This window comes from Mobula hypostoma, chromosome 30 (assembly GCF_963921235.1).
Source record: "Mobula hypostoma chromosome 30, sMobHyp1.1, whole genome shotgun sequence".
NCBI lineage: Eukaryota > Metazoa > Chordata > Chondrichthyes > Myliobatiformes > Myliobatidae > Mobula > Mobula hypostoma.
The window spans coordinates 6,725,621-6,749,901 of NC_086126.1; the positions used below are offsets into that span (position 1 = coordinate 6,725,621).

A 24,281-nucleotide genomic window follows, 5' to 3' on the forward strand; every position below is an offset into this window, starting at 1 on the left:
GGTGATCCCTCACATGAGTGGGGTGCTCCCTCACACAAGCAGGGCGCTCCCCTCATCCCTTCAGTCTGTGACTTGATCCTGCACACCCCGGCCCTGCACATTTCCACACCGGCCTGTGCCCCGGCTGTGAGACCCCAGGATATCACACACCATCACACCCCACGACCACCACCCCACATTTACCCTCTCCGTTGATCAGGGTGGTCTCCCCCGAGCAGTCATTGGAAACCAGGGCAACACAGCGTTTGTGACAGTTGAACTTGCAGTCTGAGAGAGAGAAAGAGGGAGAGTTGGAGATGGGACGAGTCAGACTCAGACAGGCCGGGCCCCATCCCTCGGCCTGTTCCAGTACACACAGCCCAATGGCAGAGGCCCCAGGTTTCCCTGAGGCCTCACAGCCTGACCCTTGACCCCCACAGATGGTCCAGTCTCCCCAAACCTACCCAGCCCTCAGGACTCCCACTTACTCCCCCCTCCTCCACCTCCATTCCTCTCCCCCCTCCCCAATTCACATCCTTCCACTCACCCCCCATCCCTCCTCTCAGCCTTCCTTCCCACACCTCCCTCCCTCCCTCGCCCCACTTCCCACCCGCCACCCACGTCCACCCTGCTGCCTCTCCCCCACCCTCCCCACTCCCCCGCGGCCCCACCCCCCGCCCCACCCCGCGCTCACCGCGGCACTGCAGGCCCTGCCGGAAGAGGCCCCGCAGGAGCAGCCGGCACTGCTGGCAGACGGTGGGCCGAGTGTACGTGTGGATGTGGAAGGTGTGGGGCACCTGCACCCCCAGCCCCTCCCGGCGCTCCACCCAGGGGGGGCGGCCCCCGGCCGGCGGCCTGCGAGCCCCACCCGTCCCGCCGCGGGCAGCCTGAGGGGAAACAAGAGAGGTCAGACAGCACCTGGGGGAGAGGGGCGGTGGGGCGGTGAGGGACGGTGAGGAGGAGGGGGACGGGAGGTGAAAGGGAGGCAAGAGGAGGCAGGAAGCGAAGAGGGAGGAGGGAAAGAGGCGTTAGGAGGAGGGGAAAGGTGAGGGGGAGGAGGGGAGGAGGTGAGAGGCAAAGGGGAGGGGACGAGGCGAGGGGGAGGAGGAGAGGAGGCGAGAGGCAAAGAGGGAGGAGGGGAGGAGGTGAGAGGTGGGGGGAGGAAGGCAGGAGGTGAGAGGCAAAGAGGGAGGAGGGAAGGAAGCGAGAAGGGAGGGAAGGAGGCGGTGGGGGAGGGGAGGAGGTGAGAGGGTGGAAGGGAGGAGGCGAGAGGCGAGGGGGAGGAGGCAACAGAGGGTTGGAGGTGGAGCGAGAGGAAGGGCATGGGGGGGTCAAAGCAACACTCACAACACTCTGGAGGAACTCAGCAGGCCGGGCAGCATCCGTGGAAACAATCAGTCAACATTCTGGCCCGAAACATCAACTCATCGTTTCCACGGATGCTGCCCGACCTGCTCAGTTCCTCCAGCATGTTGTGCGTGTTGCTTTGACCCCAGCATCTGCAGATTATTTTGTGTTTAGAGCACAGGGGGGTGGGGAGAAAGCGGGAGAAAGTACGAACATGTGTGTGAGTGTGCCCCTGGCAGGGGACCCACCCCCGGTGCGACGGGCGCCCCTGTGGCCCGGTGGTGGCTGCTGCCAGGGTGAGCGGCCTCCCTCGCTGGGACCTACCTCCTGCAGGCTCCGCGTGCAGTTGTTGGGGATTTTGAAGGCACAACGCTTGTGGAAATCCAGCCCGCAGCCTGCGGAGACACGGAGGGGAGAGACCGGGTTACGGCCCGCGGGGGTGCAGCAGGGGCAAACCTTGCAGAGGGAGGTGGGAGGGAGTTGGGGGGCAATCGGACGCAGTTGGAATGGGAGGGGAGGGGAGTGGGGAGCCAAGGGCTTCGGGTGCTGGGGGGGGGACAACTCGAGGCGCTGAAGGGCGGTGGGGGGAGGGGAAGGGGGAAGCGGAGGGAGAGGTGTGGGGAGAGCAGGAGGGAGGGTGTTGGGACAGGCGGAAGGAAGGACAAGGACGGGCAGAGGGGTGAGGTTGAGGGCAGTGTGTGTGTGCTGAAAGGGACGGGCGGCGGGTTCGATGGGACGGGGGGTGGGGGAGATGGAGGGTTTGAGGACTGAGCTGAGTGAAGGGAGGAGGAGAGTGATGGTTGTCAGGGGTTGTTTGACAGTGGGACGTTGGCTTAGGTGACTGAGGTAGAGCAGGTGGGGATGGTGGGGATGTTCTGGGGGTTTCGGACTGGGAGCCCCCTCACTGATTGTGGAAGGCGCTCTCTGTTCTAGAGGCCCTGCTCCCCCCCCCCCCCAGCATGCTCCCACCAGCTCCCGGCGGTGAGGATCAAACCTGGGTCGGGGAGATCAGAAAGCAGGGGCCCACGGCCTTTGGAAAGGGTCCACAACACCCCCTCCCTCCCCACGTCCGAGGGTCCGACCTACCTTCGCACCTCAGACCCTGTCTGACCAAGCCCCACAGCATCTCCCCGCAGTGGTAACAGAACGCCGGGGCCCTGTAGGAGTGGACGCGAAGCACGTGGGGGAAGATGTTGCTGCCCCCTTTCAGAGTCGAGCCTGTGAGAAGAAGAGAGGTCAGAGAGCACGACAGCACAGAATCAGGCCCTTCGGCCCATCTAGCCCGCACCTAACTACCATCCGGCCTTGTCCTATGGATCTGTACCGAGACCATAGCCCTCCATATCACTACCATCCATGTACCTGTCCAAACTTCTCTTCAACATTGTTGTAAGTAAAGTTCTACTTCTATTCTTCCAGACTATTTTTTGTTATTAGAAACCCACGGTACGTATAAAGAACACAACATGGTGTCAGAAGTCGGTCTGGAAGAATAATACGTTTCGCTAACACGGGAGAAGCGAAGGTAATCAAAGAAAAAAGAGCGCGAACTTTTTCGCTGTTTGCTGACAGCTTTAAAATTGGAAGTTTTGCAACCCCCATCGACGCTTCAGCTGACTGGAAACGTAGCTGAAAACTGGAAAAGACTTAAAGAGCGTTTTGAAATTTATTTATTGGCGATCGGAGCAGATAATAAAACGGAAAAAAAGAAATCTGCAGTTCTACTCCATGTAATGGGTGACGACGCAGTTGAGGTATATAACCATTTTACTTTTGAAAACTGAGATAACTTGAACCTAAAAGTGATAATGGGCAAATTTGACTCATTTTGTATACCGAAGCGCAATGTGACGTATCAACGGTATAAATTTTTCAAATGTCGGCAGAGACCTGGTCAAACGATTGATCAACTTGTTACGGAGTTGAGACACCACAGTAAAACTTGTGAGTTTGCAGAGCTCACAGACTCTCTCATTAAAGACGGAATTGTTTGTGGCATTTTGGATAAGGGTCTGAGAGAAAGACTGTGAAGAGAACAAGACATCGACCTGGGAAAAGCTTTGAGGCTGTGCAACACTTCGGAAACTGTGATGTCGCAGGCAAAAGAGCTTTTTATTGAGAGCTGCGTAGACGCTGTGAAGTGCGAACATATTAGAAAAAATAATGAAACCGACGGAGACAAAACATCATCTGAAAGAAAAAAAACTTTATGATTGCTGTGGGTGGCAACACCGACCAAAAGAGAGTCCAGCATATCAGAAAATGGGCAACGACTGCGGTAAGAGTAATCATTTTTCACGCTGTTGCAGAAGTAGAAAGAAAATAAAACAAGTAAATGCAGTGCTTGAAAATGAACGTGAGGAGTTTTATATAGATGTGTTTTGTGAAAACAAGCAAAGTAAGAATGATTGGACTATTCCATTGCAAGTGAACCAAGACAATATTCTGTTTAAACTGGATACTGGAGCCCAAGTAAATGTTCTTGCCGAATCTGAGTTTGATGCATTAAAGCCAAGACCAAAGTTACATCGGACAAATATAGAAGTGACTGGGTATTCAGGTGCAGACATCCCAGTGAAAGGAACATGTGTGGCAATATTGTGAACAAGCTTTCATTTGTGGTGGTGCCAAAAAATGTACAGTCAATTCTGGGTTTATCTGCCTGTGACAGACTGAATTTGGTGAAAAGAGTCTTAGTCCTGGATGGAGACACGGAAAGATGAAAGAGCAAGAGAGAACAGAATTTGATTCCAACGCGGCAAAGGTAAAAGAAGTCATAACAAGAGATGCCAGGCCCATCCCTTTGTTACCAGCACCTGACAAAGCTTTGTCACCAAAACCAAACTTGCAGGAAGAGTACGCTACTGATCTGAAGCCAAAGAGTGACAAGGATCAGGGTCCAATTGAGAACTGAAAGCACAAGTGAAGGAATTGAGAAGTTGTATTGGAATGATGAAATCTCAGCATAATAAAGAGATTACACAGTTAATGAATGAATTAGATGAAGAAAAGAAGATTCATAGTTCATTACAAGTGGAAGTGGAAGGCACTTGAAGTACAGCGCAGTTCATACATGGTCCAAACAGAATAAGGAACAGTGTTAAGAAGAAATCGCAGAGACGTCAAGAAAGAGCCAACTTCAGAGTTTCAGTTAACTGATGCAGACCAGATGAAACAAGGAAATGACAAAGAAACACAAGGGCTGTGTGAACCACTTAGAAGGTCGACTCGTGTTCGTAAACCCCCAGAGAGACTGACAGGGACATGTTAAATTATGCACTTGTTCTGGTTAGTGTTGCTAATTGTTTTTCTTTTTAAGGGAAGGAAGATGTGGTGACATCACATGTCACGTGTCAGAACGTGATTGGACAGAGTTTGGAGCAGGCGCAGGAATGATAGAAACATCGAGAAGCATGCGCGCTGTAAGACACACGTGTAGTTGTTGCCGTTGTAAGTAGAAGTTCGAGTTCTATTCTTCCAGAATATGTTTCGTTATTAGAAACCCACGGTACGTAGAAAGAACACAACACCTTTAGTTAGGTGACCAGAATCGTTCACAATACTCCAAATTAGGTCTTTTACAACTTCTGCATAACATCTGGGGGGGGCGTGGGGAGGTGGGAAGAGAAAGGGAGGGTGGAGGGCAGGGGGAGGGAGGGTGAGTTTATACCTTGAAGCATGGGAGATCTTACAGAAGTGTATAAAATCACAAAGGACATAGACGGGGTGCATGCATGCAGTCTCTTTCCCGGCAGGTGGAAATTGAGAACTCGGGGGCACAAGTTTAAGGTGAGAGGGGGAAGATTGGAAGGGAACTTGAGAGATAGGATTTTCTCACCCGGAGGGTGATTGGTACGTGGAATAATCTGTCAGAGGAAGAGGACCGGGTGGGTACATTTGTGTAGCATTTCAAAGGGAGGTGGATAGGAGAGCACTAGGGGAAATATCATCGTCATCATTATGCGCCGTGTCATATGACATCATCATCATGTGCCATGTCGTATGACGTGGGCGATCCTGATCACATGATTATGATTGTTCTTGCCAAATATTTCTACAGAAGTGGTTTGCCATCGCTGCCTTCTGGGCAGTGTCTTCACAAGACGGGGGACCGCCTCCAGCCATTATCAATACTCTTCAGAGATTGTCTAGCCTGGCGTCAGTGGTCGCACAACCAGGACTTGTGATCTGCTCGTACGACCATCCACCGCCTGCCCCCACGGCTTCACCCTGATTGGGGGGGCTAAGCAGGTGCTACACCTCGCCCGAGGGTGCCCTGCAGGCTAGCGGAGGGAAGGAGCACCTCACACCTCCCTTGGTAGAGACGCATCTCCACCCTGCCACCCGCCACCCCGGGAAATGTGGGGCAGGTAAATCAGGGGGCTTAAACAGGCGCGCACCTATTGGGCTAAACGGCTTGTTCCCGCGCGGTGTATTTATCCCGGTGGGTGGCCATCAGGAGATCCTCCCCAGTGATTGGGAGCTTGACCAATAAGTCCCCCCGAATCTGCATTGGGTCTCACCAATGTAGCGGAGGAGCCACCTGATTCTTGTTCTGTGGGAGAACCCAGAATGGAGGGCCACTGTTTACAAACAAGAGGTTACTCCCTTAAGACAGTCCTCCCCGAGGGCACTGATTTCCTGGTGAATGCAGAGTCTCTGTTCCGCCTTGCGGCCGTTGTGGAAGTCGCCAGGAGCCAGAGGATGTTGAGCTGAGCTTACAGTTAGGTCAGCTGCAACTTCACTGACAGGCAGCGCAGTGTGTTCCTGCTTCTGACCTGTGGGTTTGTGGGGAAGTGACTTTGGGCTGGGAAAGTGCTCGACAGTACACCCATGTCACAAGAGCAGGCAGCGTGGTGGGGGGGGGGTGGGGTGGAGACGAGCCCGTGTGTCGCCAGCGGCAAAATGGGTTGCAGCCCGAACCCAGAGCCAGACTGAACGAGGCAGAGGAGGGGAGATGGAATGATCCACACACACCCAGATACACAGAGAGACACAAACACACACACACACACACACACACACACACACACATCACACACACAGACCCAGACACACAGAGAGACACAAACACACACACACACACACAGACCCAGACACACAGAGAGACACAACCTCACACACACACACACACAGAGACCCAGAGACACACACACACACACACCCAAAGACACAACCTCACACACACACACACACACACACACACACAGACCCAGAGAGACACACACACACACACCCAGAGACACAACCACACACACACACACACACACACCCAGAGACACAACCTCACACACACACACACACACACCCAAAGACACAGAGACACAATCTCACACACACACACACACACACACACACACACACACACTCACAGACCCAGAGACACAGACACAGACACAGACACACACACACACACACACACACACACACACACACACACAGAGATACACAGTGACACAGAGACCAACACACACAGACACAGAGATACGCAAACACAGACACGATCAGACACACAAACACCAAAAAGACGCAAAAATACAGACACACACACACAGACAGACCCAGAGACACAGACAGACAAGACATAGAGATACAGGGACACACTAACACACACAGACCCACAGTCACAGGCAGACAAAGACAATAGACAATAGGTGCAGGAGTAGGCCATTCAGCCCTTCGAGCCAGCACCGCCATTCACTGTGATCATGGCTGATCATCCACAATCGGTATCCAGTTCCTGCCTTATTCCCATATCCCTTGACTCCGCTATCTTTAAGAGCTCTATCTAACTCTTTCTTGAAAGAATCCAGAGAATTGGCCTCCACTGTCTTCTGGGGCAGAGCATTCCACAGATCCACAACTCTCTGTGTGAAAAAGTTTTTCCTCAACTCTGTTCTAAATTGTCTACCCCTTATTCTTAAACTGTGGCCTCTGGTTCTGGACTCACCCATCAGCGGGAACATGCTTCCTGCCTCCAGCGTGTCCAATCCCTTAATAATCTTATATGTTTCAATCAAATCCCCTCTCACCCTTCTAAATTCCGGTGTATACAACCCCAGTCGCTCCAATCTTTGAACATATGACAGTCCCACCATCCCGGGAATTAACCTTGTGAACCTACGCTGCACTCCCTCAATAGCAAGAATGTCCCTCCTCAAATTTGGAGACCAAAACTGCACACAGTACTCCAGGTGTGGTCTCACCAGGGTCCTGTACAACAGCAGAAGGACCTCTTTGCTCTTATACTCAATTCCCCTTGTTATGAAGGCCAGCATGCCATTAGCTTTCTTCACTGCCTGCTGTACCTGTATGCTAACTTTCAGTGACTGATGTACAAGAACACCTAGATCTTGTTGTACTTCCCCTTTTCCGAACTTGACACCATTCAGATAGTCATCTGCCTTTCTGACAAGACGCAGAATCACAAACATCTACTGATTCAGACAGTCCCATGGACACACACACACACACAGAGCTGTTATGATAAAAAGGAAGGCCTTGAAATAAACGGAGCTGGACTCATTCCCCAGAGGGCGGGACAAGAGAGAGCCCAAGAGCAACCAATGCTGTACATTCAAGTTCCACTTTTTACCACGGACACAGCCAGGGAGTAAGTGTCATGTAAATCAGCTTTCTGTAGCAGTCTCACAGATACCATACAGAGACACACAGACCCATAGACACAGACAAGACACGGTTACAGACACATACAGACCCATAGGCACAGACAAGACACAGTTACAGACACACACAGACCCATACACACAGACAAGATACGGTTACAGAGACACACAGACACATAGACACAGGCAAGACACGGTTACAGACACATACAGACCCATAGGCACAGACAAGACACAGTTACAGAGATACACAGACCCATAGACACAGACAAGACATGGTTACAGAGACACAGACACACACAGACCCATAGACACAGACAAGACAAGGTTACAGATACACACAGACACATAGACACAGATGAGACACAGTTACAGAGACACAGACACATAGACACAGACAAGACACGGTTACAGAGACACACAGACACACACAGACCCATAGGCACAGACAAGACACGGTTACAGAGACACACAGACCCACAGACACAGACAAGACATGGTTACAGAGAGACACAGACACATAGACACAGACAAGACACGGTTACAGACACATACAGACCCATAGGCACAGACAAGACACGGTTACAGACACATACAGACCCATAGGCACAGACAAGACACGGTTACAGACACATACAGACCCATAGGCACAGACAAGACACAGTTACAGACACATACAGACCCATAGGCACAGACAAGACACGGTTACAGACACACACAGACCCATAGACACAGACAAGACACAGTTACAGAGATACACAGACCCATAGACACGGATAAGACATGGCCAACATTAAGTTAAACTCATGTGCAAAGTTAAACAAAAACTCTAATAGAACGTGACTGGTACAAGTTGAGAGAGAGTGAGGGAGAAGTAGAAAGGGATGGGGCCCGCGGTTAGCGCGACGTGATTACAGCTCAGGACTTTCCGGGGAGTTCGGAGTTAAATTCCTGGCACCGTCTGGGAGGAGTTTGCACGCTCTCCCCGTGTGGCCGCGTGGGTTTCCTCTGGGTGCTCTGGTTTCCTCCCACAGTCCAAAGACGTACCGGTTGGTGGGTTAACCCCAGCCAGGGTTGATGAGACCCTGGCTTGTGTCCCAGTAGCATTGGGGCACGGGTCACATCTCTTGATCCGTAGCCACCTGGAGGCTCGCTCAGCAGCCTCTGTGACAGCCCCGATGGCTCCTTCCTTCACAGCCCCCATAATGCTAAGGAGAGAGTGGGTTCTGCAGAGAGAGCAGCCAGCAAGATCTGTACACCCCACCTCTATAGGCTCACGTTATGCCCTCCACCTCTGTCTCTGGCACACCTCTACCAGCTCCTGGTACCTGGCTGTTTTACGTTCAAACGTCTCCTCACTCCGGTCTTCCCAAGGAACTGTCAGTTCTACCATGACCAACCTGCTTCGTGGTTTCTGACAGAGTGACCATGTCAGGCCTCAGGGGTGACCATGCGATGAAGTCAGGGGACTTCAATTGCTTGCCAAGGTCGGATTTCAGCTGCCAGCCAGACGCCGTGGCGAGCAAACCGGCTGGTGGTCTGGGCCGAGGCTGCGGTCGGCCTCCAGGTTTGGCCACGGCTATGGGCTTTCCGGGTTGGCGGTTCAGAATGTAACGCAGGGTTACACATCGATCAATAAATCAGTAGATTGGTCCTGTTGCTGTCACCCGTACCGAAGAACGGTGGAAGAACTTGTAAACACAAGAAGATTCTGCAGATGCTGGAAATCCAGAGCAACTCGCACAAATTGCCGCCACCAGGAGGACCACAGCCTTGTCGTCGGGTTTGGAGGCTCGCGTGTCTCCGTGACCCGGAGAGCCGTGTTGGCTGGAGTCAGGGCTTTGTGCTTTGGGTCTTGGTAGGGTCAAAGGGCAGAGGTCAGACTAAGAGTGGTCCACCGGCCGACAACCCCAGCTGGTAAAACAAAGCACTGAAGAATCCTTCTGCATCTGAGTGCGACGGTATTCCTGAGTCTCCGCCCGGGACTTGCGTGACTGACAGTCGTGAAAACCGAGAGGAAGCGACTGACACGATGAAGGAAGCCATGGACATCGCCAGAGATGGAGGACCTTCATCGCTGCCCAAAACGCCAGCGGCGTAACCTCTCAAAATGCAGGCAGAGATCACAGAGGGGGAGCAGTGAGCGAGGGTCTCACTGACCTCCCGCCGGAGAAGTCCTGACGAAGGGTCTCGGCCCGAAATGTCGGCTGTTTATTCCCCTCCATAGATGCTGCCCGTCCTGCTGAGCTCCTCCAGCAATTGTAATATCTTACGAGAAGTTGCCTTGCACACTGACCGTACAGAACAAATATGTGTTGAGGTCGGACAAGGTCAGACTGTGACAGAATGCAGAATAGGGTACAACAGCTACAGAGAAAGTGCTGCGTAGGATACACAAAAATGCACAAATGCAATCAATCGCCAGGACAGTGGAAAAGTCTTTGACATATGCATGATATAGCTGGAGTGCCTAAGACGATTGCACGGCACGGTTTCTCAACGTGGAGCAGACAGCGAGTTTGTCAATCTGGCGGGAGCAATGGATGTTGGGAATGGCGAGGGTGGGGCGCCGTGGGACAGGTGGCAGTGGAGTTGGGGGGGTGTGGTTGTGGTGGGGGTACAGACACACCCCAACCCTGAGACACCAGGCAAGGGCATTTGATTCCAAACAATTGGTTTATTGATCATCACAGGATGTCTCTCTGGTGCTTCCCGCTCCCTCCCCTCTCCCTTCCCCTTTTCCCAACCATGATTCCCCTCTCCCTGCCCCCTTCCCACTCCAAGTCCACAATAGAGACCCACATCAGAATCAGGTTTATCATCACTCACGTACGTCATGAAATTTGTTTTTTCTTGCGACAGCAATACAGTGAAATCCGTAAAATTGCTACAGGACTCTGCAAAAAGTCTTAGGTACCCTAGCTATGTGCATGTGCCTAGGACTTTTGCACAATGTTGTAGATCATGAGGTGAAGAGATCATCTTTTCATACCAGAGAAGCATTCAACAAAAGCATAGAAATCTACAGCACATTACAGGCCCTTCGGCCCACAATGTTGTGCTGACCATGTAACCTACTCTAGAAGCTGCTTAGAATTTCCCCACCGCATAGCCCTCTAGTTTTCTAAGCTCCATGTACCTATCTAAGAGGCTCTTAAAAGACCCTATTGTATCTGCCTCTACCACCTTTGCTGGCAGTTCATTCCACACACCCACCACTCTCTGTGTGGAAAAATATACCTCTGACATTCCCCTTGTACCTACTTCCAAGCACCTTAAAACGATGCCCCCTCATGTTAGCCATTTCAACCCTGGGGAAAAGCCTCTGATTATCCACACGATCAATGCCTCTCATCATCTTATACACCTCTACCAGGTCACCTCTCATCCTCCGTCGCTCCAAGGACAAAAGGCCGAGTTCACTCAACCTGTTCTCATAAGACATGCTCCCCAATCCAGGCAACATCCTTGTAAATCTCCTCTGCACCCTTTCTATGGTTTCCATGTCCTTCCTGTAGTGAGGTGACCAGAACTGAGCACAGTACTCCAAGTGGGGTCTGACCAAGGTCTTATATAGCTGTAACATTACCTCACGGCTCTTGAACTCAATCCCATGGCTGATGAAGGCCAATGCACCGTATGTCTTCTTAACAACACTGTCAACCTGTGCAGCAGCTTTGAGTGTCCAGTAGACACGGACCCCAAGATCCTCTGATCCTCCACGCTGCCAAGAGTCTTATATTATATTCTGATAACGGCTGGGTAGAAGCTGCCCCTGAGCCTGGTGGGACGAGCTTTCAGACTTTTGTATCCTCTACCCGATGGGAGAGGGGAGAGGGCGGAATATCCGGGGTGGGTGGGGGTCTTTGACTCTGGTGGACCCTGTGGCAGGGTGTGTCAGCTACTGGATTAGCTGCCGGAGTTCCAGTGAGCACAGGGATGTGTGTTCGAATCCCCAGCAAAGGCAAGTTGATTTTTTCTTCCCACTGCCCCAGTTCTGGTCGCCTCATTACAGGAAGGACGTGGAGGCTTTAGGGAGGGTGCAGAGGAGATTCACCAGGACGCTGCCTGGATTAGAGAGCGCGCCTTACGAGGAGATGTCACGCAAGCTGGGGATTTTCTCTTTGGAGTGAAGGAGGGTGAGCGGTGACTTGATAGAGGTGTGCACGGATCACGTGGACAGCCAGAGGCTTTTACCTGGGGTGCAAATGGCTAACAGGAAGGGGCATAGTTTTAAGGTGATAGGAGGAAAGTATGTGGGGGGGGATGTCAGTGGTAGATTTTTTTTTCCACACAGAGAGTGGTGGGTGTGGGGACCACACTACCAGGGGGTAGAGGCAGATACGTTAGGGACATTTAAGAGACTATTAGACAGACACATTGCCCGTTTGTATGAGCTGTGTCGTATGACGTGGGCGATCACGGTCTTTCCATGAGCGTGATTGTCCTTGGCAAAATTTTCTGCAGAGGCGGTTTTGCGATCGTCGACTTCTGGGCAGTGCCTTTACATGGTGGGTGACCTCCCCCCCCACCCCCCACCAGCCATTATCAATACCCTTCAGAGATTGTCTAGCCTAGCGTCGGTGGTCACACAACCAGGACTTGTGATCTGCACCGGCTGCTCGTACGACCGTCCACTGCCGGCTCCCATGTCTTCACTGACCCCGACTGGGGAGCCAACCTTGCCCAAGGGTGACCTGCCGGCTGGCGGAGCACATTACAGCTGCTTCGGGAGATAAAGTGTTGGGGAGGGTTATGTACGAGGGAAGGGTTAGATTGAACTCCGAACAGGTTAAACGGCAGGCACAACATCACGGGTCGAAGGGCCTGTGATGTTCTATCTTCTTCACCCCAGTTTCTCGCAGTCATGGGGAGAGAGCAGTACCAAGCGTGAGGTATCGGGATCGGAAACTTTCAAAGGCGCTTCGGTTAAAATAAACTGGTAAGGGTTGAAGGGCAGTTGCTGAATTTCTTCAGCCCCACTGAGGCACTGGCGAGCTTTCTAGGCTGTGCTGTCAACGTGGTTGGGCGAGGACAGGCTGTTGGTGATCGGATCTGGGACTGGATTGTGGGTGATCAGCCATGATCACAGGGAATGGCGGTACTGGCTCGAAGGGCCGAATGGCCTACTCCTGCACCTATTGTCTATTGTCTATTCACCTGAGGTCTCAGCCCCCTCGGACCCCAGCGCTGCCTCGTGCAAGGGTGAGAGGGGGATAACAAAGCCCCTGGCCCCCAGCCCCACCCCTGGGGGTGGTGGGGGGCAGCCGACAGACACTCACCTGCCAGGACCACCTCAATCAGGTCTCCCTGCTGGATGGTGTCGAAGGACCTCAGCCGCCGGAGGATGTTCTCGGACTCCAGTTCGTGGCGGAAGAGCAGGAGCTGCCCGGCGGTGAGCTGGTAGAAGGTGGCGTCCGGGAACTGCGGGGTGGGTGGGGGAAGAAGACGGAGAGTGTTTAGCCCCCACCCCTGCTAGAGAGTAGACAACCCCCTCCTGACCCCAGGGCTGATCCTCCCAACCCCTCCTCCGTCCCCCGCCCCCGGCTCCTCGTTCGGTTTGTGTCGACCACCACAGCCCACATACTGCTGGAGCCTCCCCTCCCCTCACGGGATAGGATCAGACCCATATTCTCCTGTCCGCATACCCCTACAGCCCTCCCCATCTCTGTAACTCACTCTGTACCAAACCCCTCCCTGTCTCTGTGAGCCCCTTTGACCCCTACACCCCTCGCCATCTCTGTAACACCCTCCGGCCCCTACACCCCTCCCCGTCTCTGTAACCCCCTCCAGTCCCTACACCTGCCCCGTCTCTGTAACACCCTCCGGCCCCTACACCCCTCCCTGTCTCTGTAACCCCCTCCGGCCCCTGCACCCCTCCCCGTCTATGTAACCCCCTCCGGCCCCTACACTCCTCCCCCTCTCTGTAACCCCCTCCGGCCCCTGCACCCCTCCCCGTCTCTGTAACCCCCTCCGGCCCCTACACCCCTCCCTGTCTCTGTAACCCCCTCTGGCCCCTACACCCCTCCCTGTCTCTGTAATCCCCTCCAGTCCCTACACCCCTCCCTGTCTCTGTAACCCCCTCTGGCCCCAGCACCTCTCCCCGTCTCTGTAACCCCCTCCGGCCCCTACACCCCTCCCTGTCTCTCTAACTCCCTCCGGCCCCTACACCCTTCCCCGTCTCCGGACTCTCAGTGTGGGGTACACGGAGACTGGAAACCGTGGACAGTGACTCCCGGTGTGGGGGACACAGAGGCTGGGAATCGTGGACAGTGACTCCTGATGTGGGGGACACAGAGATGCCATCATTTCTGCTGCCGAGAATTCGCCGGGGTCGGGGGTCACCGGTCAGACTGTAATAACTCTGGCTGATTTACCAGGCAGGAGGGGGTGACTAACCCCTCTACACCCTCTGCTTCTCAAAGCAGCCAGCCCGAGGGTTGTAAAAACTTTCGAAAGGGCGCAGCTCGCTGTGGGAGAGGGTCACTGTCTGGGGCGAAGTGGGGGACCGTCCCCCACCCCCCTGCCAGAGAGGGCCGAGTGTGCGTGCGAGTTTCGGCGTGAGGCCTGTCTCCCCTGTGAGGTCCCGTGTGTGAGATCCGTCCCTCAGGGAGGGCGCTTCGTGTTCAGAACGGAAGGGCTGGGCTGGAGTGGGGGGGGTTCAGTGGGGAAGGGGTGACGACGAGGAGGGTGTTGGGGTGACGGGATGTGAGTTGAGGCGAGGGGAGAGGACGGAGGAAGCGATTAGTCGCTTGCACTGGGCTGCGAGTCCGGTAAGGCAGCAGGAAGTTGCGGGGAGGTGGTAGCAGCCTCTGAAGCTCTGTGAACTGTGACCACCGCTTTCCCGCGGCGAGCTGTCAGATCACGGGGTGTCTGGTAAATTGCTTGCGAGCAGGTGGGGGTGTCAGCGGGTGTGAACTGCAGACAATCATGCCAGTTATGTAAGAACCGGCCTGACTGATGTTGGTTAAAGCAAGCAGCAGAGCGGACGGCTCTTGTGGTCAAAGCAGCGGATGTCAAGAGCATGGGGGTCACCAGGGATGGGGCCAGTCAAACTGATTGTATTCCACAGTACACGGGAAATGAAGAGCTTTCAATATTGTGTTATAGTTTATGGCTGACAGTAAAAAAAACATATTGGCCAGAGGGGGTTACAGAGACGGGGAGGGGTGTAGGGGCCGGAGGGGGTTACAGAGAGGGGGAGGGGTGTAGGGGCCGGAGGGGGTTACAGAGACGGGGAGGGGTGTAGGGGCCGGAGGGGGTTACAGAGACGGGGAGGGGTGTAGGGGCCGGAGGGGTTTACAGAGACGGGGAGGGGTGTAGGGGTCGGAGGGAGTTACAGAGACAGGGAGGGGTGAGGGAGGGGTGTAGGGGCTGGAGGGGGTTACAGAGACAGGGAGGGGTGTAGGGGCCGGACGGGGTTACAGAGATGGGGAGGGATGTAGGGGCTGGAGGGGGTTACAGAGACGGGGAAGGGCGTAGAGGCCGGAGGTGGTGACAGATACGGGGAGGAGTGTAGAGGCTGGAGGGGGTTACAGAGATGGGGAGGGATGTAGGGGCCGGAGGGGTTTACAGAGACGGGGAGGGGTGTAGGGGTCGGAGGGAGTTACAGAGACAGGGAGGGGTGTAGGGGCTGGAGGGGGTTACAGAGATGGGGAGGGATGTAGGGGCCGGAGGGGGTTACAGAGACAGGGAGGGGTGAGGGAGGGGTGTAGGGGCTGGAGGGGGTTACAGAGATGGGGAGGGATGTAGGGGCCGGAGGGGGTTACAGAGACAGGGAGGGGTGAGGGAGGGGTGTAGGGGCTGGAGGGGGTTACAGAGATGGGGAGGGATGTAGGGGCTGGAGGGGGTTACAGAGACGGGGAAGGGTGTAGAGGCCGGAGGTGGTGACAGATACGGGGAGGAGTGTAGAGGCTGGAGGGGGTTACAGAAACGGGGAGGGGTGTAGGGGCTGGGGTGGTGGGGTTACAGAGACAGGGAGGGGGGCGTGAGATTTCCAGTATCTGCAGACTCTCCCGTGTTTGTAGTCCTGATGTAAAGGAGACGATTGACTGGGTCAGATTGCATCTCAGCAAGTCCGACCTTGAGCAGGGAAAGTCTGTGCACGGTTCATCAGGCAGGCTGTGGGCCTGTGAGGCTGGAGGGCCGTCACCCATCGATCGTGGCCTGCCTGCGCCGCGTGGGCAGCGGTCCGGGAACAGGGGAGCGGGGAGAACTGACACTCCGCGGTAACACACCACTCCGTACAACCAATGGTCGGACATTGGCCTCTGGTTCAGTAGGAGGGCAGGGGTCCGGTCCCCACTCTCCCCGTCACCGGGACGGACCCTCCGTCCTCCCCTCTCACTCAGTCTGATGCCTGGGAGCGCTGCTGATTGATATTGGAATTGAAATTGGTTCATTAGTCTCACATGTAGCGGAGATACAGTGACAGGCCCACTGTTGACACGGATCAGATCACCACACAGTGCATCAAGGCAGAACAAACTGAAACTACAACCGAGTGCAGAATAAAGTACCACAGCTACGGAGAAAGTGCAGCACAGGTGAACAAGTTTATAGCGAGGTAGACTAGTGAGGACAGAAGTAAATGTTGTTGTATTAAGAATCCGACAACAGCGGGGTAGAAACCGTCCTTGGCCCTAGTGGGACGAGCTTTCAGTATGCTGTAGCTTCTGCCCGATGGGAGAGGGGTGAAGTGTCCGGGGTGGGTGGGGTCTTTGATTACACTGGCTGCTTTAATGAGGCGGCACTACCTCCACAACACACATCAAAGTTGCTGGTGGAACGCAGCAGGCCAGGCGGCATCTCTAGGAAGAGGTACAGTCGACGTTTCGGGCCGGGACCCTTCGTCAGGACTAACTGAAGGAAGAGCTAGTAAGAGATTTGAAAGTGGGAGGGGGAGGGGGAAATCCGAAATGATAGGAGAAGACAGGAGGGGGAGGGATGGAGCCAAGAGCTGGACAGGTGATCGGCAAAAGGGATATGAGAGGATCAAGGGACAGGAGGCCTAGGGAGAAGGAAAAGGGGGAGGGGGGAAGCCCAGAGGATGGGCAAGGGGTATAGTCAGAGGGACAGAGGGAGAAAAAGGAGAGAGAGAAAAAGAATGTGTGTATATAAATAAATAACGGATGGGGTACAAGGGGGAGGTGGGGTCTTTGAAGTTAAAGAAGTCAATGCTTGGAGGAACAACACCTTATATTCCGTCTGGGTAGCCTCCAACCTGATGGCATGAACATTGACTTCTCTAACTTCCGCTAATGCCCCACCACTGAGCACGTCAGCGACCCCCACCACCCAGTCCGTGCTCTCTTCTCACCGCTGCCATCGGGGTAGAAGGTACAGGAGCCTCAGGACTCACACCACCAGGTTCAGGAACAGTTACTACCCCTCAACCATCAACCAGAGGGAATAACTTCACTCAACTTCACTGAAATGTTCCCACAGCCTATGAACTCACTTTCAAGGCCTCTTCATCTCACCGTAGAAACATAGAAACATAGAAGATAGGTGCAGGAGTAGGCCATTCGGCCCTTCGAGCCTGCCCCGCCATTCAGTATGATCATGGCTGATCATCCAACTCAGAACCCTGTACCTGCCTTCTCTCCGTACCTCCTGATCCCTTTAGCCACAAGGGCCATATCTAATATCGCCAATGAACTGGCCTCAACTGTTTCCTGTGGCAGAGAATTCCACAGATTCACCACTCTCTGTGTGAAGAAGTTTTTCCTCATCTCGGTCCTAAAAGGCTTCCCCTCTATCCTCAAACTGTGACCCCTCGTTCTGGACTTCCCCAACATCGGGAACAATCTTCCTGCATCTAGCCTGTCCAATCCCTTTAGGATCTTATACGTTTCAATAAGATCCCCCCCTCAATCTTCTAAATTCCAGAGAGTATAAGCCAAGTCGATCCAGTCTTTCATCATATGAAAGTCCTGCCATCCCAGGAATCAATCTGGTGAACCTTCTTTGTACTCCCTCTATGGCAAAGATGTCTTTCCTCAGATTAGGGGACCAAAACTGCACACAATACTCCAGGTGTGGTCTCACCAAGGCCTTGTACAACGGCAGTAGTACCTCCCTGCTCCTGTACTCGAATCCTCTCGCTATGAATGCCAGCATACGCTCGATGTTTATTGCTTATTTATTATTTCTTTCTACGTGTATTTACGCGGTTTTTTTTTTGCCTTTTGGACGTCCGCCCTACTGGCGCGGTCTTTCACGGGCGTTGGATTTACTGAGTATGCCCGCAAGAAAACTAATATCGGGGTTGTGTATGGTGACATGTAAGGAACCTAGATAATAAATTGACTTTGAAGTGCTGACAGGGTCCACGGGGTGGGGGGGAGAGGCTGGTTTCCGCGACTCGCCGAGCCGTGCCCACAACTCGCTGCCGTTTCTCGCGGTCACGAGTCGCCGTTCCGAGCTAGGATGCATCTGGGCGGAGTGTTTATTTTCTCTACGGCCCATCGACAGAAATCGGCGAGGGGCCGACTGGGTCATGCCAGATTTCTTTCGCCTCTTGCGGGGGCGTGGAGGTGTCGGTGAGATTCCTTGGCTGTGACGGCGAGACTTGGTCGGAACCAGGGCGGGCGACTGGAGGTCGGCAGCAAGAAATCTCGCCAACACCTCTGCATCCCCTCAACCCTCTTGACCTTGTGAGTACACTGTCTGAGTCAGTGGTGGAGGCACAAGATTGTGGGCCGAAGGGCCTGTCCTGTGCTGTACTATTCTATGTTCTATATGTTCTATGACCTATGTGAGTGATGATAAATCTGATTCTGATCTGGGTCTCTATTGTGGACTGGGAGTGGGAAGGGGACAGGGAGAGGGGAATCACGGTTGGGAAAAGGGGAAGGGAGAGGGGAAGGAGCGGGAAGCACCAGGGAGACATTCTGTAATGATCAATAAACTAATTGTTTGGAATCAAATGACCTTGTCTGGTGTCTCAGGGCTGGGGGGAGGGTGTCTGTGCCCACATCACCATCCCCTCCTCCCCCACCCCCCTGCCACCTTGCCCCACGCCCCCTCCCGCGGCGCTTCCAACATCTATTGCAAACTCGCTCTCTCCCGACAAGTACACTCCTGCGCAAAAGTCGCTTTGGACTGTGACCCAGTGCTGTTTGCTGGCGTCGGAAAAGCGTAGTCGCTCTTGCGGGCCGCCGCGCCCGGCGCATCCTCGGACTGTCCTGGTCGCTGGCCCGGTAATGACCGGTTTCACCGCGTGTTGCGATAGAACAGAGCCGATCTTTAACATAAAGGCGCTGTTTTATCGGGGAGGGACTGATGGGCAGGGGAGATGGGGGTTGGCAACGGGATGAAATCACCCCCCATGCTTCAACCAGTACGTAAGCCCCCCTCGCTAATTAGGTACAACAGTTCCTCTACGTTGCTAGAAGTTTGCGTACGTCGTGTATTTAATATTTCAGTAATATGTGAGTAATCTTGTTTGATTGAGCATTCTCGTTCGTTTACGGATTAGATGTGAAAAGATTGGAATTGCACACGTCACCGCGCTGCCACGCATTCCCGACGCGGGTGTCTTAAATTTGAATTAGTTTGAAAGTTTTGAAGTTGCATCACCAGCTTCTTCAGATGCACGGTGGGAGAGCTTCATGCGATGGCCTGGTATGGAAACAGCAATGCCCCAGAACGGAAAAAAAAACGAAAGCCTACTGAAAGCGGTGGTTAACGACCCACTTAGTGACAGGAAAAGCCCTCCCCCCACCATTGATCACACCTACAAGGAAAGCTGCCGCAAGAAAGCGGCGTCCACCATCAAGGAACCCTCCCACCACCCAGGCCGCGCTCTCTTCTCACGGCCACAGTCAGGGGGGAGGCCCGGGAGCCTCAGGCCCCACATCACCGGGTTCAGCAACAGTCATTACCCCCTCAACGATCGGGCTCCTGAGCCGGCGAGGGTAACTTCACTCACCCCGACTCTGAACTGATTCCACAACCTGAAACTTTCACAGACTGATTCCACAAAACTTTCGGGACTCTTCACAACTCCTGAGCTCAGTGTTAATTTATTTGCACAGTTTGCCTTTTTCTGCTCATTGATTGTTCGCCGGTCGTTGTTTACGTATGTTCCCCCCCACAAATTCCATTGTGTTGCTTTTTCTTCCCGTAAACGCCCACAAGAAGAATCTCGAAAATACGGTTCTTCGATAGTAAACTTACTTTGAATTTTGACCCCTCCCGGCCCGACCTCGTGGGAGCTTTCCATGCCAAGGGTCAGACCTGTGAGCCCACCGGGGACAACGTTCTCAGCCGATCCGGCGGGGTATGGGTGGGGGGGAGTGGCGGGGGATGTCCGGGAGATTTCCGGCCTCTCACTTGCACAAACTAACCGTCTCCCACCCACCACCCCCTTCCCTCAGGCTCAGCTATTCAGACAGCCCAGAGGGGCGCAGGCGGGGGAAATTCGGCGGGTGGGTGAATGGAAGGAAGGGAGGGAGGGAGGTAGAGAGAGAGAGGGAGGAATAGAGAGAGAGTGTGTAGACAGAGAGAGGGTAGATCGAGAGAGGGAGGGTAGAGATAGAGATAGAGAGAGGTAGATAGAGAGGGGAGGAGTAGAGAGAGAGAGGGTAGAGATAGAGGCAGGTAGAGAGAGAGAGACAGGTAGTGATAGAGATCGAGAAGGGGGGTAGAGGTAGAGAGAGAGGTAGAGATAGAGAGAGGGAGGGTAGAGGTAGAGAGAGAGGTAGAGATAGAGAGAGGGAGGGTAGAGGTAGAGAGAGGTAGTTAGAGATAGACAGAGGGTAGAGATAGAGGGGGGTAGAGAGAGAGATAAAGGTGTTTCTGATACGAGTGGAAATTTTTACGTGTGACTCTCGGTGTCAGACAGCGCCTCACTTCCTGAGTTCATCACCAAAGCGATGTAACCTTTTCCTGGCCCTCCGCTTCTGTGGCTGCACTCAGTTGAAGAATGGGGGGGGGGAGGGTGTGAGGGTGTGAGGGAGAGGGGGAGGGGTGAGGGAGAGGGGGGAAGGGGTGAGGGAGAAAGGGAGGGGGTCGGCCTCGCGGAAATTCTACCGCACATTGAGAATAACGCACGCAGGACGGCAGAAGAACTCAGCGGGTCGGGCAAGAGGAAAGAGTCGATATTTCGGGTCGGGACCATTCTCGACCGTTTACTCCCCTCCATAGATGCTGCCCGACCTGCCGAGTTGCTCCCGCGCTTTGCGTGTCGATTCCCAGCGTCTGCAAAATCCCTTCTGCTTACGAAAACTGAAGGGCCGAGGTAGAGAGACTGGACGCGGAGAGGACCCGAGGGCACAATCTGAGAACAGGAAGGACGTCTGTTTAAAACAGAGATGAGAAGGAATTTCTTTAGCCAGGGGGTAGTGAATCTGTGAAATTCATTGCCAACGTCAGCCGTGGAGGCCAAGTCATGGGGCATATTTAAAGCGGAGGTTAATAGGTTCTTGATTTGTAAGGGCGTAAGAACACAGAACATGGAATAATACAGCACAGTACAGGCCCTTCGGCCCACATTGCTGTGTTGACCCTCAAACCCTGCCTCCCATATAACCCCCCACCTTAAATTCCTCCATATACCTGTCCAGTAGTCTCTTAAACTTCACTAGTGTATCTGCCTCCACCACTGACTCAGGCAGTGTATTCCACGCACCAACCACTCTCTGAGTAAAAAAACCTTCCTCTAATATCCCCCTTGAACTTCCCACCCCTTACCTTAAAGCCATGTCCTCTTGTACTGAGCAGTGCTGCCCTGGGGAAGAGGCGCTGGCTATCCAATCTATCTATTCCTCTTATTATCTTGTATACCTCTATCATGTCTCCTCTCATCCTCCTTCTCTCCAAAGAATAAAGCCCTAGCTCCCTTAATCTCTGATCATAATGCACACTCTCTAAACCAGGCAGCATCCTGGTAAATCTCCTCTGTTCCCTTTCCAATGCTTCCACATCCTTCCTATAGTGAGGCGACCAGAACTGGACACAGTCCTCCAAGTGTGGCCTAACCAGAGTTTTATAGAGCTGTAAGAGGTTGCAGGGAGAAGGCGAGAAAATAGGGTTGAGAGGGATAATAGATCAGCCATGATGGAATGGCAGAACAGACTCGCTGGGCCGAATGGCCTAATTCTGCTCCTCTGTCTTAAGCTCTTAATAGACTACACACATAAAAGTTGCTGGTGAACGCAGCAGGCCAGGCAGCATCTCTAGGAAGAGGTACAGTCGACGTTTCGGGGCCAAGACCCTTCGTCAGGACTAACTGAAGGAAGAGCTAGTAAGAGATTTGAAAGTGGGAGGGGGAGGCGGAGATCCAAAATGATAGGAGAAGACAGGAGGGGGAGGGATGGAGCCAAGAGATGGACAGGTGATTGGCAAAAGGGATATGAGAGGATCATGGGACAGGAGGCCCAGGGAGAAGGAAAAGGAGGAGGGGGGGAAACCCGAGGATGGGCAAGGGGTATAGTGAGAGGGACAGAGGGAGAAAAGGGAGAGAGAGAGAAAGAATGTGTGTATATAAATAAATAACGAATGGGGTACGAGGGGGAGGTGGGGCATTAGCGGAAGTTAGAGAAGTCGATGTTCATGCCATCAGGTTGGAGGCTACCCAGACGGAATATAAGGTGTTGTTCCTCCAACCTGAGTGTGGCTTCATCTTTACAGTAGAGGAGGCCATGGATAGACATGTCAGAATGGGAATGGGATGTGGAATTAAAATGTGTGGCCACTGGGAGATCCTGCTTTCTCTTGGCTCCATCCCTCCCCCTCCCACTTTCAAATCTCTTACTAGCTCTTCTTTCAGTTAGTCCTGACGAAGGGTCTCGGCCTGAAACGTCGACTGTACCTCTTCCTAGAGATGCTGCCTGGCCTGCTGTGTTCACCAGCAACTTTGATGTGTGTTGCTTGAAATTCCAGCATCTGCAGATTTCCTGGTGTTTGCGTTCTTAATAGGCTGTATGCTAGTCTCCACCGGCACTTGCTGAGCGAGCCCCACGACACTGGAGGGAGACGGCCAGGCAAGGTGGGAGGCCCCGTACCTGTGGGAGGGGTTGGCGCGGGGGTTGGGAATCTCCTTGTGGCTTGGGAGGGGCGGGGAACGGGACTCCATGCCTCGGGAGTGGGGGACGATGAGGAGAGCGGGGGCCCCAAGCCACGTGAGGGGCTGTGTAGAAGTGAGGGGTTTGGTGAAAATTAATTTTCTTAATCCCTTTCTGCACCCGCAGGGCAAAATGGGGGAAAGGACATCTCCTGTTGTCCAGGGCTCCCGTCCCGAGCCCGGCATCAGCTGGAGGAGGGCCAGTTCCTGGACTCTTCGACTAGGCGAGGCGGCACACTACGCACGGAGCGGGATGTGGTCACGGGGTGGGGGTGGGGGGCCGTCCCCTCACTCTGGCCATTCATTCTGGTTTGATATGTAAACTGTCATGGCGCAGTTCCAGGCTGCGGCCTCACGGGGGGCACCACTGAGTCCACACAGGGAAAACTTCTGACCGGTGGTGGAGAGTATATTGACCGGCTGTATCACAGGCTGGCGTAGAGACACCAACGCCCTTGAACTGAAATCTCTGCAAAAGGTAGTGTAATATTGGCCGGGTCCATCACGGGTGAAGCCCTCCCAACTATCGAGAACATAGAACATAGAATAGTATAGCACATTACAGGCCCTTCGGCCCACAATGTTGTGCCAACCCTCAAATCCTGCCTCCCTTATAATCCCCCACTTTAAATTCCTCCATATACCTGTCTAGTAGTCTCTTAAAGTTCACTAGTCTATGTTTATGGAGCAGGTGCTTGTAACCATTTAAGCACTTGTCTTATTTGTGCTCGTTATCAGAACAATTACAGTGCAATCTGTTTTCTGTCTTTAGAGTTGCTGCTGATTTGGCAAAGCCTGGATAAACATGACAATGGTGATCCACAAGAATTATTTTCCCAATGGGGCTGGGTGTGAATGATTGAGTCAGTTGCATCTGTTTACATTCTGTGAAATTTTTACTTCTGGTCTTCTATTCCCCTTTCCTCCCTGCTATCCACTGTACTCTAGATGAGAAAGCAAGATCTCCAGATCCCATGCCAATGTAATTTATTTTCATGAGATTTACAGTTTCATCCCTTTCTCTCCACAGATTGTTCACAGTTAACAGCACCCAATTTATATAGAACACCCTACATGAGAATGAGCTCCCATTTTGTTACTAAGTTCAAAAGAAAACTGGTTCTGCTGTTTGTAGGAACAAACTTTCAGCTGCATTATGGGAACTCATTCACATATACGGTGTCCTCTATATCGGTCTGTGTGTGTTTTTCTTGACTTTCATTACAATGTTGTGGCGGTAATGTCAAAGTGATTTTCTA

At 53.4% G+C, this 24,281-nt stretch overlaps 1 protein-coding gene across 2 annotated transcripts in view; it reads right to left on the bottom strand.

The window, feature by feature from the left end:
- LOC134339822 (serine/threonine-protein kinase D3-like) overlaps nt 1-24,281 on the bottom strand; it is a 52,000-nt gene that overhangs the window by 22,115 nt on the left and 5,604 nt on the right. For both annotated transcript variants that reach the window (XR_010016452.1, XM_063036653.1), the window contains exons 2-6: nt 13,235-13,376; nt 2,413-2,544; nt 1,651-1,721; nt 674-866; nt 184-267 (exon numbers count right to left, since the gene is read on the bottom strand). Coding sequence is in view for 1 of the 2 variants with exons in the window: in XM_063036653.1 (XP_062892723.1) it covers nt 184-267; nt 674-866; nt 1,651-1,721; nt 2,413-2,544; nt 13,235-13,376 (622 nt within the window). In the remaining variant the exon portion in view is untranslated. The remainder of the gene's footprint in view (nt 1-183; nt 268-673; nt 867-1,650; nt 1,722-2,412; nt 2,545-13,234; nt 13,377-24,281) is intronic.